Genomic DNA, 17,829 nt, shown 5'->3' on the forward strand with positions numbered 1-17,829 from the left:
TTGATAATGCCATTAAAGGAGTAAATCCTTCATTATGTATATTTGGATTAGCTCCAAGGTCAAGTAGGTATTGAATTACATCTGATTGAGCATAAGATGCTGCATATAATAGTAAAGTCCAACCAGAGCTCAAGGTATCATCCACTCCATGATCTGATAAGTATTCATTTATAATAGGAATATTACCAGTTATGCAAGCATCAATAACATATTGATAATCAACTCTTGCAGTAGCAAATTGATCAAAGTTATCAAATTCCATGGTTTTATTGGAATTGTTTTAGATCTTTCTTTCTACAAAAAATACATTATTTCCATACAATTATTTTTTACACACGGATTTTATTCGTCATCAGTAAAAAATTTAATAATTTCTAGTTTCTACTCTACCTTTCCGTTTGCTCTTTTTAAGATTGCAATTCTAACCGCATACCCTATGATTTCTTATTCCTTAGATTGTACAAAAAAGGTCATTACATTGTTATTTGTTATGCCATGTGCCAAACATGCCATTTACATATAGTCCGGGACCGGGATAGGTGCATAAGAAAAAATCGAATCGATTATCGAACGAGACTCGAGATACGTATAGCGCGCAACATGAAATAGGAAAAACGTTCATTAGAAGAAACGATTTCCGAAATTTAAGATCTGAATGTTTCACGGTTACGGTGTAGAACATTTTTACATACGATAGTAATTAAAAATAAAATTTTGTTGATGTAATTTAGTAAAAAGATTTTTACTAAATTATTAAAAATATAAAAAATTACAAGAACAAACATTTAACATCTGGTAATAGCGCAACGAACGTCAATATTCACAACCAAATGAAAAGAAGAACAAACATTGTAAAAATTAAGATGGATAATAAAAATAATTAGTAAAAATTAAGAATGAATACTTAAATGAAAATTAAAAAAACCATTTTTCAACATTATTTATTAACAACCAAAAATTGCAGAAAGATGAATTCTGTAAACCTAATTGAATATTATCATTAATATATATTTAGCTATATTTAATATATTATAATTATTTTTATTTTACAAAAATGAATTAGATTGTTCATTCAGTTCTATTTTAAGATTTTGAAAGATTTGTCATTATTTAATAATTTTATCTTCCTCTTATAACGAAACACTTCTCTAATACATTTTTGTAAATATTTGATAAATTATTCACAATTTATAAATCAGATCGTAATCCAAAAGTTGGGTCAGGTGGTGGAGAGGTAAGAGTTGTGAGACCTGTAGCTGGCTCAGCGGCATATCTACTAGATTGTGGTCCTGGTGGTGGTCGTTCACCTTTTTTTAAAGCATCAATAATAGCTTTGGTGGTTTCTGGAGTTAAATCCTCCTATAATAAATATAATTTTGTTAAATATTTTCTTATTATTCAAAAAACAATAAAAATTAATAATATTTACATACATAGTAATCATCATTAACTTGTAGCATTGGAGCATTTGCACAAGCACCGAGGCATTCAACTTCAGAAACTGAAAACATCATATCTTCTGAATTTCCTCCTATTTCACATTTAGTTTGTTCTTTGACAACATTCAATATGCTATCAGAATCTCTCAACCAGCATGGTGTACATGTGCATATTTGAACATGGTATTGTCCCATTGGTCTACGATTGAACATAGTGTAGAATGTTGCAACTTCATATACTCTCATGTTGGATACATTAAGGATTTCTGCAACTTTATGCATAGCTGAAATAGGTAACCACCCATGTTGCCGCTGAGCTATATCAAGTAGTGGTATCATAGCTCCTCTTTTATGTCCTTCTGGATAAATTTTTAAAATTGCTTCAATTCTTTTTTTGTTTGCATCATTGAATTCAAAAGGAATCTGGGGATTATCTTGTTCTGTATCCCTATGCTGAAATAAAATACAGAATAAAATACTTGGTTTATAAATAATGATTCATCTAAACCAAACTATAAAATTTAAAAATTATATCTATATCTTTTGATGAATTCATAGTTTTCCATAATAATGGCTTATCAACAGTGGTTAATATATATAAAATGTATACTTACAACAAATAAAGCATCCGAAGAACGAGGAGCTGAAGTTTGTAAGCTTCTAAGGCTTTTTAGAGCCTAGAATGAAAATTTATGTTTTAATTTGAATATTACACTAAAATTTACATCTAAATATTATAGAAGTGATTAGTAGTTAATCATAAATGTTACACTATACAATGGTATAAAATTTTACAATCACCATATTCAAGTTTCTGATTATTTGATTGTGAGTTTTACAGAAGTTATGTATATATCACTCAGTTAATTAATATTTACAATACGCAAACCATATACCATCATATATAAAAATTGAAAAGACAATATTTAACACACAATATAGAATTTGATAATGAACCTTGGGTGATGACTGTTATATACAGTTAATTAAAATTTCAATATACTTATTTTGACAGCTGATATTTAATACTAACAATTTTTACAATGAATAATAAGCTGTAAATCTATTATTATTATTTTTATTCGATTACATTAATATTGTTTTCGTTTGAGCCGTCAGTTTAGAGGTTACGTAAGATAGAGGTTGGAGCCATATAATCAATTTATTTTACTTGGTGATTATTTTATTTTCATAAGCAATTGACATACCGATAAATTGCAAGCTCGTCTAAGAGACGTCAACATGTCGAATTAAATTTGTTTCAGTAAATACACTGTCCAAAAGCGTTGGAATATACGAATGATGACTTTGGCCTACTCTATCAGCAGAGCTATCAGCTGATAGACATAAAAGAATGCAGCTATAGTTTGCGCATTCGAAGGTGGCGGGACTGGCGGGTGGATGCTAACTGCAAGGCCTCTATCTGCAAAGGATTGCTCGTAACTTTCCATTTTGTAAGTACAGTTACATCTGTAGCAGTTCTTTGAAAACGCTCAAAAAAATGTTCAATTGTAATGATTTTATTTCGCAAGTGGTCGTTTATTTTTTCTGCTCAAAATTACGCTAGATTATGAAGCAAACTGTTCGTCGCACTGAGCTATTATTGTAGGAGGAAATTAAAAAAATAGAAAAATTTTAGTTATAGATAATAGTTGTATAACGTAGCTACGTGCTTGCTGCCTTCTTTACTCGAGTAGCTATGGTGACGAGTAAAAGAATATAGACTCAGATATTGGCGTTTCCTTGACAACTATTCTATTGCTGCTGTAGCGGGGTCAGGAGGTAAATGGGTGGTCTTCTATTTCAGGGCTATACAAGCGCAATTGGATCACAAATAACTCCTCTATTGCTTTTCTACTGTCTGCATAGAACATTACAAATTACCAATGAATTTGTGGAAGAGCAAAGCATAGCAACAGACGATATAATGTATTGTTGTATATTTGACAAAAAGAAGGTGGAATACTACATTAATTATTATTAATTAAAAGAAAAATGTGTTTGACTGGTGAATGAGGCAACGATATTGATTTTGACCTATGTAAGTTTTTATAATTTAGTTGTTGAAGTATACCGACCGCGCTGTTAACGTATTGGGTAAATAGTTAGGAAAGACTGGCAGACAAGAATAAGAATAAGAAGCATTTCCAGATATTAACATTAATAGCGAGAAAAGGAAAGTGGCTCGATGAGTCTACGAATCGAACGGATGGATAGCAATTACAGGACGAACGTCGCTAAGTGGCTTCCCCGGGCTTCGGACGCTCTCGAGAAATACTTTTTGGATTCTTTGACGCTCAGCGAAACAATGGGCCACCTGGCACGCAAAATAGCCAAACTCGAGAAGAACGCGGTGCCGTGTCATGCCTACGATCAAACGGTAAGCCAAGCAATTGGGCAATAATGCTTTGTTCGCTGACGATCTCACAACTCGGTTGGTTCATATTGTTTTTCTATGCTCGCACACATCCTTTTCCTAAGAAATCAATTGATTTCATACCGACTGGTGCTTGACAAACTGCGAGCTTTGGCTAATAATGTAACAGCACGCCATTGTTAACTTACAGGAGCTAAAACATGTAATTCGAGACTTGGAATCGGTCATTCCAGAATACAGAATGATGCCCGAAGCAGTGAAAACAACATGTCCAATTTTCTTATACGAAACTCAGCATTTAAGCATTACTTTACGAAGAGACGCAAACACCGTAGCCAGGTCTACAAGGCGCCTCATCACTGCAATCAGCGTTCACACTAATCATGAATTTCTTAGAATGATATTTAGGCAAGGCATTAGCGATGAAGCTGCACAATGTTTTATTTTATTAACAGTCAGTATCCATTGACGTTACAGATTGGTCAACGTGTACAATGATTTATTGAGCTTGGATTACGAAGTGTCCCATGCGTCAGTCAACATATTTTACAACGATTGTCCAAACATGTTAGAACCGCTAAAGAAGATCTCGGTGGCTCGCATATTACAGGTATATATCGTTACCTTTCAACTCTTTTAACATTTCAATTTATCTTTATTTCTAAGATCTTAGCTAAAAATCGCGCCGAGGAGTACTGCCATGAGCTGATTGATTGCCTTCTAGCTAATTATCGTTCTAGTTGCGATATGGATGATTCGAGGCTCGATACTACCAATGATTTGCAAATATCTGAGAATTCGAGTATAGAAATCTATAGGTAATAAAGCAAGATACCAACCATGGAGTCGTCGTACATACTATATAGGGTGACCAGCTCAAATCGTTTAATCTTTTGGCAGAACGCTCACGAAGCATTTGAATCCACCGGCCAAAGCTACTGTTACATCTCAAAAAGAATTTTCAAATGTTGAAAGTATGTTAGCTTTAGTTAATGCACAAAATCATCAAGTCGTCCAGCTTTTGAACGTTGTCAAAATCATATCACCACAGCTCCTGACTCCAGATGCGACTAAGATTGAAAATGGTGTGTTTTACGTTCACTTGTACTATATCTGTGCTTTTACAGCGCAATTCTCGGTTGTGCGTACGTTGCACGCTCTAGTAGCTTCGAGCGTTCTATCCGTGTATGTTTTCCAGCAATAAATAAGCGATTTTCGATAATGAAATAATCGATGTATTAATATTTTTGGTCAATGCGTAAAATACAATGATTGACGAAAATTGAGTAAAGATATTTTGGCAGACGAGACGGTTTTCCGCAAAACGGCAATCAAAAGGGTCACAGAGTTCTATCAAGAAGTAGCCTGGGATTCGGTCTCGAGTATTTTGGATCATGTCATTCTTTGGTGGTCATCCGAAGCGTTGGCAGCTCGACATAGTCAAGGTTCGCATCATTTAAAGGACTGGCTGCATCAGTTTATTCAACGGAATGGTGGTAATGTAGTGCCAAATAACGTTATCTCGCACTGTACTACTAGCAAGGTGACTGCCTCATCCGCGGCTCATTGATTCGCATGTCACTTTGGGATCTTCAATTTCCATACCCACAAATAAGTTCATCCATCCTAACGCTCGATACTTACAGGCTACTTCCCCCGAACTTTGCTAAATAATTACTCTCTTAATTGTACTGGAGGTAGCTTTTAATTGGAATCAAATTGTCGAGTTATTTAAATATTACCTAGCAACAGCACTTTGATCTGTGAATTCAAACGTTTTCGAAGGAAAAGACAATTAAACAACAAAAGTAAACAGTTGCAAAGTTACACGACATTAACATATTTTGTCGAAATAAACCTTTTTTGATAGATTTCATAAACAAAGTGAAATACGTCCGAACGTTTGAGTACAGTTCATACTTGTTGAACAAATTGCTTTTCCGTCGAAACACTTTAATCTCAGCTTTACGATGCCTGGATCACAAGCTATTTCTATTACAAGAGTGTTACATGTTTTCCAAGACCTGAGAAAAATCGCCTATAATCGGAGAAACATCGAGCGTTAGGATCAATGGACGTGACTCCTTCTCACTGATCTCTACTTATGACGGGAGTTACGAGCGAATTGGCGAGCCGCAGAGGCGACATTCACCTTGTCAGAGTTGGGCTTAGGCAGCCGAAAGACGCAAACATGGAAAGTGGCGAGAACGGAAAAAGCGCGAAATGACTGCTGTTCACAGTGCCGTCCACGGTAAGGCCAGCACTTCAAACTCTCTACGACGCGCTCGGCTGTCACGTGAGCATCACCGCATGGGACCGGCTGTTCCGACTCGCTTACATTGCCTCTTTCGACTGCCAGTCGAGAGCATCCTCGGAAGTGACGGAGGTAGGCGATTCTCGAAGACGAGCGTGACCATCGATGCGCGAACACGATACAGGGAGATCGGAAGGATTTAATCGAGAACCGGTTGCTTGCCGGAACTCCTTGACTCCAAGGATTCAAGGGGGCGCAGCAGGAAAAGCACCGACACGGGGCGACAGTTTGCCGAGGTGTTCGAGCTGCTGACGACGCTGAGCAACGAGTGCGAAAGCAGCGGCGAGTGGGCAGTTGGCGCAGCCCTCGGCGAGCTGCCGCTGTCGGAGCAAATAATCGTCCTGCACAGAATGGACCACTCGGTGCACACGATGCGACTCTGGGCTACGCAGGAGGCCCGGGCGATCGCTCACAGCTGGGAGCTGCAGGTCTTCTTCCTGATCGTCAAGGCGGACGTGGTCCGCTGCCTGGACATCTTGTCCCGTCTGAAGGTAAGAGCTGCGCGCCCGGTGGAAGCGCGCGCTCACGCTCGGTCTTTCAGCTCGCAGATCACGACGGCGACCCAGGCGGCGGCGCGGCGAGCGTGCAGGTGCACGTCTGCGGCAAGATGCGGGCCAAGATCGCCTCCGAGGTGAAGGCCAACGTGCAACTGCTGCAGGTAAGGGCGGCGCGGCCGACGCCCTCAGCCCGATTTGCCAAAGCTGGCTGGTGAGCGCCGGTGCGAGCTGCGCGTTTGCCCGTTTGCTCCAGGAGGCGCCGGCGTGGTGCCTCGGCATCCTGGCCCAGATCGGCCGGGTGGTCAGCCTGGCCAGCCTGCACATGTGCTTCCCCGAGCCGAGCTACTGGCGCAGCAGCTCGCCGCTCTCGGGCCGCGGCCCGAGCGCCTACGTCGATACGTACTTCGGTGAGCAGGCGGCAGCCGTTCCGCCCACTTGGCGCCCGCCGAGCCGTCGCCAAAGCCGTGACTGACTCGCCGTTTCAGAGCGGGTGCTGCTGCCGGTCCTCCGCGTGGCCGACGAACCCGAGACCCCGAACATGGTGCTGCGCATCATGTGCGAGGCCTGGCTGGACTACATCTACTTGCACAGGGTGAAGTTCAGCGAGCGGGGGGCTTTGCAGCTGCTGGCCGACTTCGGCCGCGTGCTCACCTGGGTGGCCGACTGCCCCGCGGCCTCGGACGCACTGCGCCGCCAGCTGCTGAGGAACGAGGTGCTGCGCCGCTGCGAGGGCGTGGGTCGGCTGCTCCTCCGCCGGCCCGGCGAGGCGGTCTCGATGAGCTCGACGAGCAGCAGGAGAGCCGGTACGAGCGGGTGGGCGGGCGGGCGGGCGCACGGACGAGCCGACGAGCCGACGAGCCGATCGAGCCGCGCTGTTGCAGCTCGGCGCGCCGACGACGACGACGACGACGGCGACGACGACGACTCGGCGCAGTCTCTGGGACCGGAGCGGATGCCGGCCGAGATGTACGTGCCCAACCAAGAGCAGTGGCTGGAGCTGCGCGCCTCTCGCCGACGCAACTTTTGCTGCGGCGCCGCCGGCGCGTTCTCGCTGAGCGAGTAGTGGGCGCTGCTCGCCACTCGCCACTCGCCTCTTGCGCTTGCGATGCCGCCAGCTGACGCGCTCCGGCGACCGATTCGCTCCGGGCCTCGCGATCACGCGCCTCGTGCAGCGACCTTCCGCCTTACGTAAGCGCTTGTATCGGCGCTTTCCTTCGTCTCTCGTCCCGTCGCCCCGTCGCCCCGTCTCCCCGTCGCGAGCGCTATTCCGTTCTATCCCTTGTGCGGTTCGTCGCCACGCGTAGTAACCGCGCGAAGCCTGCTAGCGAAGCCCTCCCTTCGCCTATCGTCTTACAGCCGTGGAGAGGTCGCCGACCAGGCTCTACCCGTCAAATCTGCTTTTCGATTACGCGGCCGCATCCCGAGCGATCGAAGACCGATCGAAGCGTGCGAGCGAGGGGATGAAAAAAGATGCGGCTCGGCGAAAAGAAAGCCCAGGTATTTTTGCTGCTCTCGGTAAGGTATACCGTGGCAAGAGCCGCGGGATAAAAGGATAAAAATATGTAGCGCTTACGTTACACAAACCCTAGGCGTGCAACGACCTTACGTAACCGAACCAGTCTCGATCGCTCGTTTGAAGGCGCGCACGCTGCACGCTGCCTCGAGTCGATGTATACTCATCGATACGCTCGCCTTGCTAGAGGCAGCATCCGATACGACGCCAAAATACTCTTCGACGGCCTTTCCAGCCTGCTGACTTTTCAAAGCAAGCCCGCCGCAGTTGCTTTCCTAGTCTACGGATTGCACTTGCGGCAGCATTGTTTCGATGATCTTTGTGCACAACTGCTGGGCTATTTATTCCGTTCACCTCTGCCACGGCGAACTCCTATTCGTATTCGTTTGTAACCAGCCGCATCTTCCGCGTTCAGCATTACAATCATGCCAAACAGATTTTATCCTTCCAGTTGTTAAATTGATTTTCATCCATTCGTCGCACGTTCGAGTTCAGCGATTCACGCAAAAGCTCATTCGTTAAGACGTCTAAGACATAACCGCTTTTGAAACAAGTCGTAACGCGAATGTTGTTTTCTTTGATGTTGCACGAGATGTTGGTGGTGACAAAAGACCTGCAACGAGCAGTAATCCAATATAGTTTTGCCGCAACGCACACAATAACGAAAGATAAGTGGAACTCGTCTCGAAGGTATCCGAACTGGCTGTCAGTTGTATGATGCGACAAGTGATAGCTGCAAGGCATGCGAACGCAAGCGAGCAGCCGAGACTCAAAGTGGTAGGGCGAGAATCAGCAGCTATAGGAGGGCGCAAGGCAGTATCGTTGCGTGGCTTTGGAGTCAGTGCGCGACAAGCTACGACAAGGGCGAGGATCGTCCGAGCGAGCGTGACAGCGAGACAAGCATGCAGCAGCCGACGGAACGGACCTTTCTGAGAAGGCCTCCCGAGCAGTACGGCTACATTGACTTTGCTGGCATTGTACGAAGGCGCAAGAACCGGATACGTCAGTTTCAATGCTGCATTTGCGCTTTTCTCATGTATGTATATCGTCGCTATTCGAAAGTTCGCATCTTTATCGCTTGCTACACACGCGCGCAACTACAACGTATAGTCGCCGAAATGAGTTTTTGAGTTTCCACGTTTTTATCAAACCTTTTATTCTTGATCCACTGCGTGCACTCGCAGAGTCGATAAAAATTCAGAATTACACGCGACACAGCTGTCTGCAAGTCAAGCGAAGACACGCTAGTCTGTCGGAGCACTGGCAAAGTTGTCACTAGGAAAATACGCTGCGAAGGAATGGAGCTGGCTGCTTTATCGAGTTCGCACGCGCAAGCGAATCGAACCATTGAAACGCAGCTGCAGGCGCGAGCATATAGTCCGGGAAGGCTCGTGAAAATTCGCGCAAAAAGCGTCGAGCCGTCGATTGAAAAATGTTGTGCAATTAAAAGAGATGCGGTGAATAGCGAAGCCAGGCGCGCGCGTGCAGCCGAGCAGCGGCAGCGGCAGGCTCGTTGTCGCGAGTGAATGGGAAGAGGAGAAAAAGGAAGCAGCGCGCGCTAAGGAAAAAAGCCGGGCCGCCGGCGGAGATAGGGGGGGGGGGGGGCGAGGGCGAGAGCGCGGAGCCTGCTCCCTTGAAAAAGGAGAATTTGTAGGGCTGCTCGGGCTGATCCGCCCGGGCTAGCTGCAGCGCCAGTCGGCGGCGTCGCCGAGTCATTAGCGATTCACGCCGTAGCGAGGAGAGCGACTCGTCTGTACGGCGTTGCATGGACATTCACGCGCCACTCCCAGCGACCGAGTAGAGCGCCGGCAGATACGCGTACGCGCATCAACGTACGCTGCAGGTGCGCGACACGCAGCTCGCTCGCGACGTTACGTAAGCCGCGTCGGCGGCGCCGCCAACGATCCAGTCTTCTCTCTCTTCTTTGTACCCGAGGTCAGTCGACGCGTCGCGCTGCTCAGCTTGCGTAGACCGTCTCTGGCTGCGCTCGGACCTGCTCGCTCTTCCGCCGCTTCCGTGAGTCTCTATCTCATTGTTATAGCCCCGCTTCGGCATCCTCGCCTCGCGGCCTTAAGCTTTCGCTTCGCTCATCGACTAACGCGCTGCTCGTCGCTGTCCCGAGACCGGGGCCGCTTCGCTCTCGCCGCATCCCGCTCGAACTGGACGACGAAAGCCACGGCTCACTGTTGCACGCTACCGCGCTATGGCTGCAGCGCTCGCTGGCGGGATTAACGCTAGCCGTCGACGGCCCGACTCACCTGGCTGACCGATCTGCTTCGATCGATTTGTAGCCAATGTCGCATTATTTCGCAGCTAGGTACTCGACTACGAGAGAGAATAGACGCAGCCTCGAGTTTTTGCGGATGCTGCTCGGTTCGCCGAGTGGTTGTGTGCTGGCAGCCGAAATCAACGATGTCGACGGAGAAGACGCCGCTGACCCTTGCGGGCCCGAGCTTTGGCTCGAGCACGACAGCGCCCTTTTACGTTCAAGACACGCATCGCTTTTACTCGCGCCGTAGAAGAGAACGACAACTGCAATGCATCATGTTCGTTACCATCATGTGAGCCTCAGTACTTTTCACTAACTTCGAGCTCGGCTGCGAGCGATCGAGCCAAATTTCATCGGCCTGCCTTGACAGAACTGTTAGCGCGCGGTAGCGTGCCAAGAGCAATGCCACTAGCGCTTTGTTTGGTCGCACTTTCCGGGCGGTCATTCGAACGCGCAGACCGGTCCTTTCATGCTCGTTTGTCGTGTCGACGGTGGCAGATTTGATCATTCGATCGAACATTCAATCTCCGGTCAATACAAATATTATCTAACGTTGCGCGTGCGTGCCTTGTTTACACGCTCAAGTACGCAATGCAAATAAGTTTTATGCAACCGCTGGCTATTTTTTTCTCTTCGTAAAAGAAACGTTTGATCTCGCACTTTCTATGAGCACAGCGATGCCTTGCCGTCTCTGCGTTACGCGAATCCAACCTTGTCACATATTGCTTTACTTCGCGGTATATTAATGGAGAAAACTTTTTTATGCAGCAGAGCAGCTGTCTCGCTGGCCGGTTGAGAATAAAAGGCTTGATAACTAAACGTTTGTCCCCCTTTCGCGACGCGCGACGTATCGCGGACCGACGATATGCCGAATCGAACCGCGCGTCACAGTGCGAGAGCTCGGACGGAGAATGTACGAGCGAACGATGACGAAATTGCAGAGCGACCTTCATCTTGGCGCTGATAGTGACGATCAGTTACTCGGTGAACCACCCAGACCTGCTGCCGCCCACGACGAACGTCTCGTCGCGGCAGGAGGCGAGCGGACCGCTGCAGGCGACGGGCACGCCGGAGGCCGCGGAGCTGAGCGCGCAGGAGCTGGCTGAGGCGCTGCGGGCCGGCAACGAGGCCCTAGCGGCTCGGCGGCTGGCCGACGCGGCCGCGCGCCCACTACAGGCGCCCTCGGCCGTGTGGCGGCACCAGTTCGCCGTGAGCACGAGCGCCCGCGCCAACGAGCTCGCGCTGGCGGCCACGGCCGAGCTGGCGGCCACGCGGCGCGTCGAGCAGGCGCGCAGCTTCATGGGCCGCGCCTCGAGCTTCGGCAGCCGGCTCGACGGCGGCTGGGCGGACGCGCCGGGCGGGCCGTGCGCCGGCCGCCCGGACGCCGACTGCCCGGCCGTCGCGCCCAAGTACCGGCGCTTCGACGGGTCCTGCAACCGGCCCGGGCGGCTCGGCGCGGCCTTCAGCCCCTACCGCCGGGCCCTGCCGCCCGACTACGCCGACGGCATTGGCGCACCCCGCGTCGCCAAGCTCGGCGGCGCCCTACCCTCCGCCAGGGAGGTCAGCCTGAAGGTCGGCACCGCCTGTCGCAGGCTGGCCGCCTCTGCGTGCCCTCACGGCGCTCCGTTGTCTGCGCAGGTGCACTCGCCCTCGCCCAGCAGCAACCCCTCGTTCACGGTGATGCTGGCGGTGTTCGGCCAGTTCCTCGACCACGACATCACCGCCACGGCCGTCAGCCGGGGCGCCGACGGCGGCTCGCTGGCCTGCTGCCCGGACGCGGACGCGGACGCGGGCGCGCCCGTCAGCCCGCACCCCGAGTGCTTCCCGGTGCGCGTCGGCCCGGGCGATCCGGTCTACGACCTCGCCGGCAGTTCGTGCATGGAATTCGTGCGCTCGGCCCCGGCCGCCCAGTGCAGGATCGGCCCGAGGCAGCAGCTCAATCAGGTAATTCGCCGGCTCCTCCGGCCGCCTCGCCGCCCCCGCCTGGTCTTTGTCCGTCTCGCGCTCACTTCGTTAGCCGCCTGCCTGCCCGACCCTTTGTCTTTGTGCCAGCTCCGAGGCAGCCCGGCGGCTCTCTCAAAAACGCCAGGTCTACTGCTTCATCGCGCCGCTCCTTTGCAGCTTTGAGGCTCCCTTACCTTCCTCCCGACGCCTCTTTCTACCTTTCCTCCTGTGCTTCCTTCTACGGCGCAAAGGTCAGGCGAGCCGCGCCAGAGCACGATCACGTCGACGTCCGAGTTCGCCGGTATCGGCACGTGCCGCCCGCCGCCGCCGCCGAGTTTTGAATACTCGATAAGCCGCCAAAGGCGTAGTTGTTCAACGAACGATCTGGTTGTTCTTGAGAAATCAGCCGATTACCGAATTAGCGAGTACAGGCAGCCGCCAGTCGGAGCGCGAGCAGTCGCGCACATTACAGGGCTGCAGTCGCGTCGGGGGATTAATTGATAAAGCGGATTTGCGCGAGCGAGTTTTCGCGTTGCCGCGCGGAATCGATGGAGCGAGATTTCCGAGCAATGTCGACGCGTAGCGCCCGCATCGAAAATTGATCAGCCGAAAATGCGTAGAGCAGGCTTGGCAATTAATACAATTGGATGATGAGCTTAATCTCAATCAGAAATGCAAATGCTGCGCAGGCCGCGGCGGTCGAACGCGAACGCGGAAGAGGCGAAACGCGAATTCGCGCGCGAACGCGGAAACCGTCGACCAAGTGGCTCTGACGCGGTCATTCCGGCGGGGTCGCTCGGGCCGAGCCGGGCAGCGACTGAACGCCGACGACGACAGGTGACGGCCTTCATCGACGGCTCGATGATCTACGGCTCGGACGCGGACACCGCGCAGGCGCTGCGCGAGCTCGCGGGCGGCCGGCTGCGCATGCAGCTCACCCCGGACAACCGCACGCTGCTGCCGGCGAGCACGGCGCCCGAGGACGGCTGCGACCGACAGCAGGAGCTGGCGCGCGGGCGCTACTGCTTCGCGAGCGGCGACGCCCGCGCCAACGAGAACCTGCACCTGACCAGCATGCACCTGCTGTGGGCGCGCCAGCACAACCTGCTGGCCCGGCGGCTGGCCGAAGCCAACCCCCACTGGGACGACGAGCGGCTGTACCAGGAGGCGCGCCGCGTCGTCGGCGCCCAGCTGCAGCACGTGGCCTACGCCGAGTTCCTGCCCGTGGTGCTGGGCGCGGCCGAGATGGGCCGGCGCGGCCTCGCGCCGCTGGCCGCGGGCTTCCGCGCGCCGCCCGCCACGCCGCCCGACCCCAGCGTCGCCAACCACTTCGCGGCCGCGGCCTTCCGCTTCGCGCACACGCTGCTGCCCGGCCTGATGCGGGTGACCGACCGCCGGAGCGCCGGCGCCGCCTACGTGCAGCTGCACAAGATGCTCTTCAACCCCTACAGCCTGTACAGCCCAGGTAAGCGCGCGCTCGCCGCCGCCGCCGCCGCCGCTGCTGCTGCCGCTCTGCTCAGCCGTCTGTTCTCGGCGCGGACCGGACCCGACCACCAGGCGGTCTGGAGAGCTCCATCGCGAGCGCCACCTCCAACGCCATCCAGCGGACCTCGACGCACGTGAGCGCGCAGCTGACCCAGCACCTGTTCGAGGACCCGCTGGCCAACGGCACGACGGCCGGGCTGCCGTGCGGCCTCGACCTCGTCTCCCTGAACATCCAGCGCGGCCGCGACCACGGGCTGCCCGGCTACGCCGCCTGGCGCCAATTCTGCCAGCTGGGCCGGCCCGCGAGCTTCGACGAGCTCGCGGCCGAGATGGACCCCGCGGCGCTGGCCGCCATCTCCGAGCTGTACGACAGCGTGGACGACGTCGACCTGTACACGGGCGCGCTGGCCGAGCTGCCGCGCGGCGACGGCCTGCTCGGGCCCACCTTCGGCTGCCTGATCGCCGACCAGTTCCAGCGGCTGCAGTCCGGCGACCGCTACTGGTACGAGAGCGCCGAGCAGCCCGGCGCCTTCACCGAAGGTAGGCCTCGCGCGACGCCGCGCGACTCGAGCACCGCAACTCCCTGTGCGTACTTTCAGAGCAGCTGCGCGAGATCAGGAAGACGAGCTTGGCCCGCGTGATTTGCGACACCTCCGACGGCATCACCGAGGTGCAGCCCTGGGTCATGCGCTCCGTCGGACCGGACAATCCGATGGTTTCTTGCGAGGACCTCGGCCAGCCCTCGCTCCGAGCTTGGCGGGCGGACGCCACCGTGCTCGCGCTGTCGGACGCGACCGTGCCGGCTTTCGACTGGCTCAAGTTTAAGACCGACGTGAACAGGACCATCGCCGACATCGTCGCGAACATCGCCGCCAAGAAACCACCTGTTGGCAGTCTTCCGGCCGACTGGCTGGCCTTCCAAACGAACGTTAACGCAACTTTCAGCGCTCTGAGAGATAAATTCTCGGCTTTACACCCGAAAGTCGCGACCAACGTGAGCCTGCCGAGCAGCGCGCCAGCAGCGCAAGCCGCGCCGCCGGCGGGCGTCTTCGATTGGATGGGCTTGAAGGATGCCGTGTCCAGGACCGTCTCGGAAGTTATGGATTCCATTATTGCGAATAAGCCCGCGCCGGCGAGTCTTCCGGCCGACTGGCTGGCTTATCGGAAGAAGATTAACGACTCGTTATTAGACGTCAAGAAGAAATTCAAAGTGATTCATCCGAAGCCGAGGCTGGCCAAATCCGGAGCCGGCAATGCCGAGGTGTTTGGCCAAGTACCCGCGATCGATTGGATCGCCATCAGGAATGAAATCAACGCCACCATCACGGACGTCGTCAGATCCATCAACTCGAGCAGACCGCCTGCCGGCAGCAAGCCGGCCGACTGGCTGGCCTTCGGCGCCAAAGTCAACCACTCGTTGATCGAGATCAAAGACATGTTTGCGGGACTGCATCCGAAGCCGCTCGGCCCGGCGCTCAAGCTCGACAAAGCAGGCGACGAGCCGACCTTCGACTGGGTTCGATTCACGGCCCAGCTGAATGCGTCTTTGAGCGAGCTCGTCGCGTCGACTCTTGCGAAAAGGCCTCCGCCGGGCAGCACCGCCGCAGACTGGCTGCAATTCCAAAAGCAGCTGAACGATAGCTTTTCCCAATTCGTCGATCAGTTCGCAGCTCTGCGCGAGTCGATCGGGCCTGCAGCGGAGCCGTCGGACGCGCCGGCCAAGAACGCCGATCGTCCGGCGCCGCTGGCTAACCAAACCGACGATCAAGTCGATAAGACGATTGCGCAGATAGTGGCCGAAATCAACGCGAACAGACCCGCGCCTGGAAGCCCGCAGCAAGACTGGCTGGCTTTTCAGCGGAAAATGGGCGATGCTTTCGCCGGCATGCAGAGTAAGTACGCGAGCTCGTATCCGAAAAATAAAAGCAAGAGCAAGCCAAAGTTGATGAAAGCCGCGGATACTGGCGCGTTCGACGCGATGGCTTCCAACGATGATTTGAACAATTCTCTGGCGAGTTTAGTGGATTTGATCAAAGCTAAAAAGCCCCCGGTAAACAGCTCCGCCGCTGATTGGTTGGCTTATAAAAAAGAGGTGAAAGCTTCCGTTAGTAAATTGAAAAAGGATATATCTGCCTTCAAGACAAAAGATATGGCGGAAAGCGATAACCAAGAGTTCGCTGCGGAAGATGCCTCGCTGTTCGATTGGCTCGGCTGGAAGAATCAAATCAACAACACGATCGACAGACTGCTCGCGGACATTCAAACTATACCGCCGGCTGATCCCAAGTGGGCGAGCTTCCGCGATTATTTGAACAGTGCGTTCGGTTCGCTGAAAAATAATTTTGCCGGCATCCACGCGGTGCCGACTCAAGTTAACTTGGTGGCAATAATGAAGGAAGACTTGCTCAGTTTTCGAGATCAAGTGAATAGCACGATTGAGGACGCGATCGATGATATCGAATCCAATCAGTCGATACCCGGCGATCCCGCGTCGAAGAAGCAGGCGAAGAAGAATAAGACAAAGATCAGCGTAAAGAATAGCTTAGCCGAGATGCAAGAAAACTTGAAAGCCGTTACAGCGGAGTGGTTAGGTAAAGTGAAAGCCGCCACAGACGTGATGACAGTTGCTGATACGCGACTTTCCGCGGCTGTCGGTTCAGCCGCGACGCTTGATATGACATTTATCAAATTCAACTTTTGCGCAACCATTGCTGTATTCTTTATGCGGGCAGCATTTTAAAAATATTCCCGCAACACAGCTGCGGATCTATGGGAATGGAAAAGTGCTACTTAAATGCGGCCAATGTTTATTAACTTTTATTTTATACTCGCTGCTACAGTTGATGCAATAATATCTTTAGTCTTAATACTCGTAGTAATCAAACAATTTTCCATGCAATATTATTTCACGCGGATAAGTGATTGTTTACTTTTTATGTATTTGCTTTAGTTGAAGGTTGATCATTTAACCGACATTTCCAATGTATCCCGTGAGTCGATATAAGAGACTGCACGTTTTCCTGTGGATTCAATCATATTTGCAATCGTATGTGTATACGTCAAATGGCTCAAAAGATAATACATATCATCGGCTTTCCAACATAAATGTTTAAAGCTATTTTTCGGGCAATCGCGTTAATATTGGATTATTAATGTTTGAGCGAGTCCTTTCGCGCGAATGTCATATGCAGACAAGCTGAAATATGAAAACGCGTTAAAAGTAGAAGGCGTAATCGGTTTAGTCATTTTCCGGGTAATCTGGTCGAAAAAAAACTTGCTTTTATTTCCATTTCAAGCTCCGAATGATAAGCTTGTGCAATGCGCAGCGAACATTTATTAGACATTTCAGTCCAGAGCTATTGAACGTAAACGTTACTCAACCAGCTGTAGCGGCACGCCAGACAAATAAACACTAGCGTCTCGATTGTTCGGAGAGCAATGAGTTGTATCGCCATGAATAGCCATGAAAATCGTTATCGTCAACATCGAATACATAGCCGACCGGCTGAAATAATCGGAAAAACTTACTTTGTAAAATTGTACAATGATTTCGAATAAACAGACATAACGAACGAAAGTAAGTCGCAGTGTTGAAACAGACTTTTATTGTAGGGCTTGTGACAATAAAGAATCAAGCAAGCGGTAGCGAGTAGCAGAGTAATCACTGAATCGAACGCAAAGCACTTAAGCAATAACAATACTCTAAGAGCATTGTAAATTACGAGGCTAGACTTAAAAGTAAAGCTGTTCCGCGTTTGGTCCAGAAAGCAGCGTTTTCTGCGCCAGCATTTAAATCAACCGTAACTACGTAGGCGGGCCTGCCTTGGTCTCCAGAGCGCTGCGGGTAGTAATAGCAGGGGCAGCTGTACAGGCCTTCGAACATAAATCAAACGTTACTCCCAGCTGGCTGCTATAAGCTTCTGCTCGCAGCCACCTCCGCCCGCACGACGCTCGTTAGACTGGTCGTCGGATCAAGCGCGCCAACGAAACA

General features: G+C 50.9%; 4 protein-coding genes across 10 annotated transcripts in view; 2 read left to right on the plus strand and 2 right to left on the minus strand.

Annotated features, from left to right (window-relative positions):
- Positions 1-927: 927 nt before the first annotated feature.
- On the minus strand, positions 928-2,775 carry LOC131675365 (NADH dehydrogenase [ubiquinone] flavoprotein 2, mitochondrial). The gene is made up of 4 exons (XM_058954323.1): positions 2,648-2,775; positions 2,054-2,116; positions 1,434-1,892; positions 928-1,359 (listed from the first exon to the last, which is right to left on the minus strand). The coding sequence occupies exons 1-4, from the start codon at positions 2,681-2,683 to the stop codon at positions 1,189-1,191; spliced, it is 729 nt and encodes a 242-aa protein (XP_058810306.1). The 5' UTR covers positions 2,684-2,775; the 3' UTR covers positions 928-1,188.
- Positions 2,776-3,438: 663 nt separating this feature from the next.
- Positions 3,439-7,811, plus strand: LOC131675367 (coiled-coil domain-containing protein 142). Of its 2 annotated transcripts, XM_058954325.1 has the most exons (13): positions 3,439-3,480; positions 3,545-3,819; positions 4,007-4,224; positions 4,294-4,426; positions 4,483-4,634; positions 4,717-4,901; positions 5,121-5,312; positions 6,057-6,202; positions 6,313-6,621; positions 6,672-6,788; positions 6,881-7,034; positions 7,113-7,428; positions 7,540-7,811. In XM_058954325.1, exons 2-13 carry the CDS (start codon positions 3,628-3,630, stop codon positions 7,688-7,690), a joined length of 2,265 nt encoding a protein of 754 aa, XP_058810308.1. In that variant the 5' UTR covers positions 3,439-3,480; positions 3,545-3,627; the 3' UTR covers positions 7,691-7,811. The 2 variants fall into 2 exon arrangements, with proteins under 2 accessions (XP_058810308.1, XP_058810309.1); XM_058954326.1 differs by lacking the exons at positions 3,439-3,480; positions 3,545-3,819; positions 4,007-4,224 and having other exon boundaries at positions 4,318-4,426; positions 5,121-5,261; positions 7,113-7,811.
- A 393-nt stretch (positions 7,812-8,204) lies between these two features.
- LOC131675405 (uncharacterized) lies at positions 8,205-17,444 on the plus strand. 6 transcript variants are annotated; one of them, XM_058954373.1, is made up of 7 exons: positions 9,126-9,176; positions 10,454-10,701; positions 11,351-11,981; positions 12,048-12,353; positions 13,191-13,818; positions 13,911-14,378; positions 14,438-16,593. In XM_058954373.1, exons 1-7 carry the CDS (start codon positions 9,153-9,155, stop codon positions 16,576-16,578), a joined length of 4,446 nt encoding a protein of 1,481 aa, XP_058810356.1. In that variant the 5' UTR covers positions 9,126-9,152; the 3' UTR covers positions 16,579-16,593. The 6 variants fall into 6 exon arrangements, with proteins under 6 accessions (XP_058810360.1, XP_058810356.1, XP_058810357.1 ...); XM_058954374.1 differs by having other exon boundaries at positions 10,454-10,686; XM_058954375.1 differs by lacking the exon at positions 9,126-9,176 and adding an exon at positions 10,087-10,156.
- Positions 17,445-17,530: 86 nt separating this feature from the next.
- The window catches only part of LOC131675403 (dynein axonemal heavy chain 2), a 33,293-nt gene continuing 32,994 nt past the window's right edge, over positions 17,531-17,829 (minus strand). Inside the window, exon 55 of the mRNA XM_058954372.1 lies at positions 17,531-17,711. Within this exon, the coding sequence (XP_058810355.1) occupies positions 17,557-17,711 (155 nt within the window). The 3' untranslated portion in view covers positions 17,531-17,556. The remainder of the gene's footprint in view (positions 17,712-17,829) is intronic.

This window comes from Phymastichus coffea, unplaced genomic scaffold (assembly GCF_024137745.1).
Source record: "Phymastichus coffea isolate CEN01 unplaced genomic scaffold, Cenicafe_Pcof_1.1 PCOF00020, whole genome shotgun sequence".
NCBI classification, from domain to species: domain Eukaryota; kingdom Metazoa; phylum Arthropoda; class Insecta; order Hymenoptera; family Eulophidae; genus Phymastichus; species Phymastichus coffea.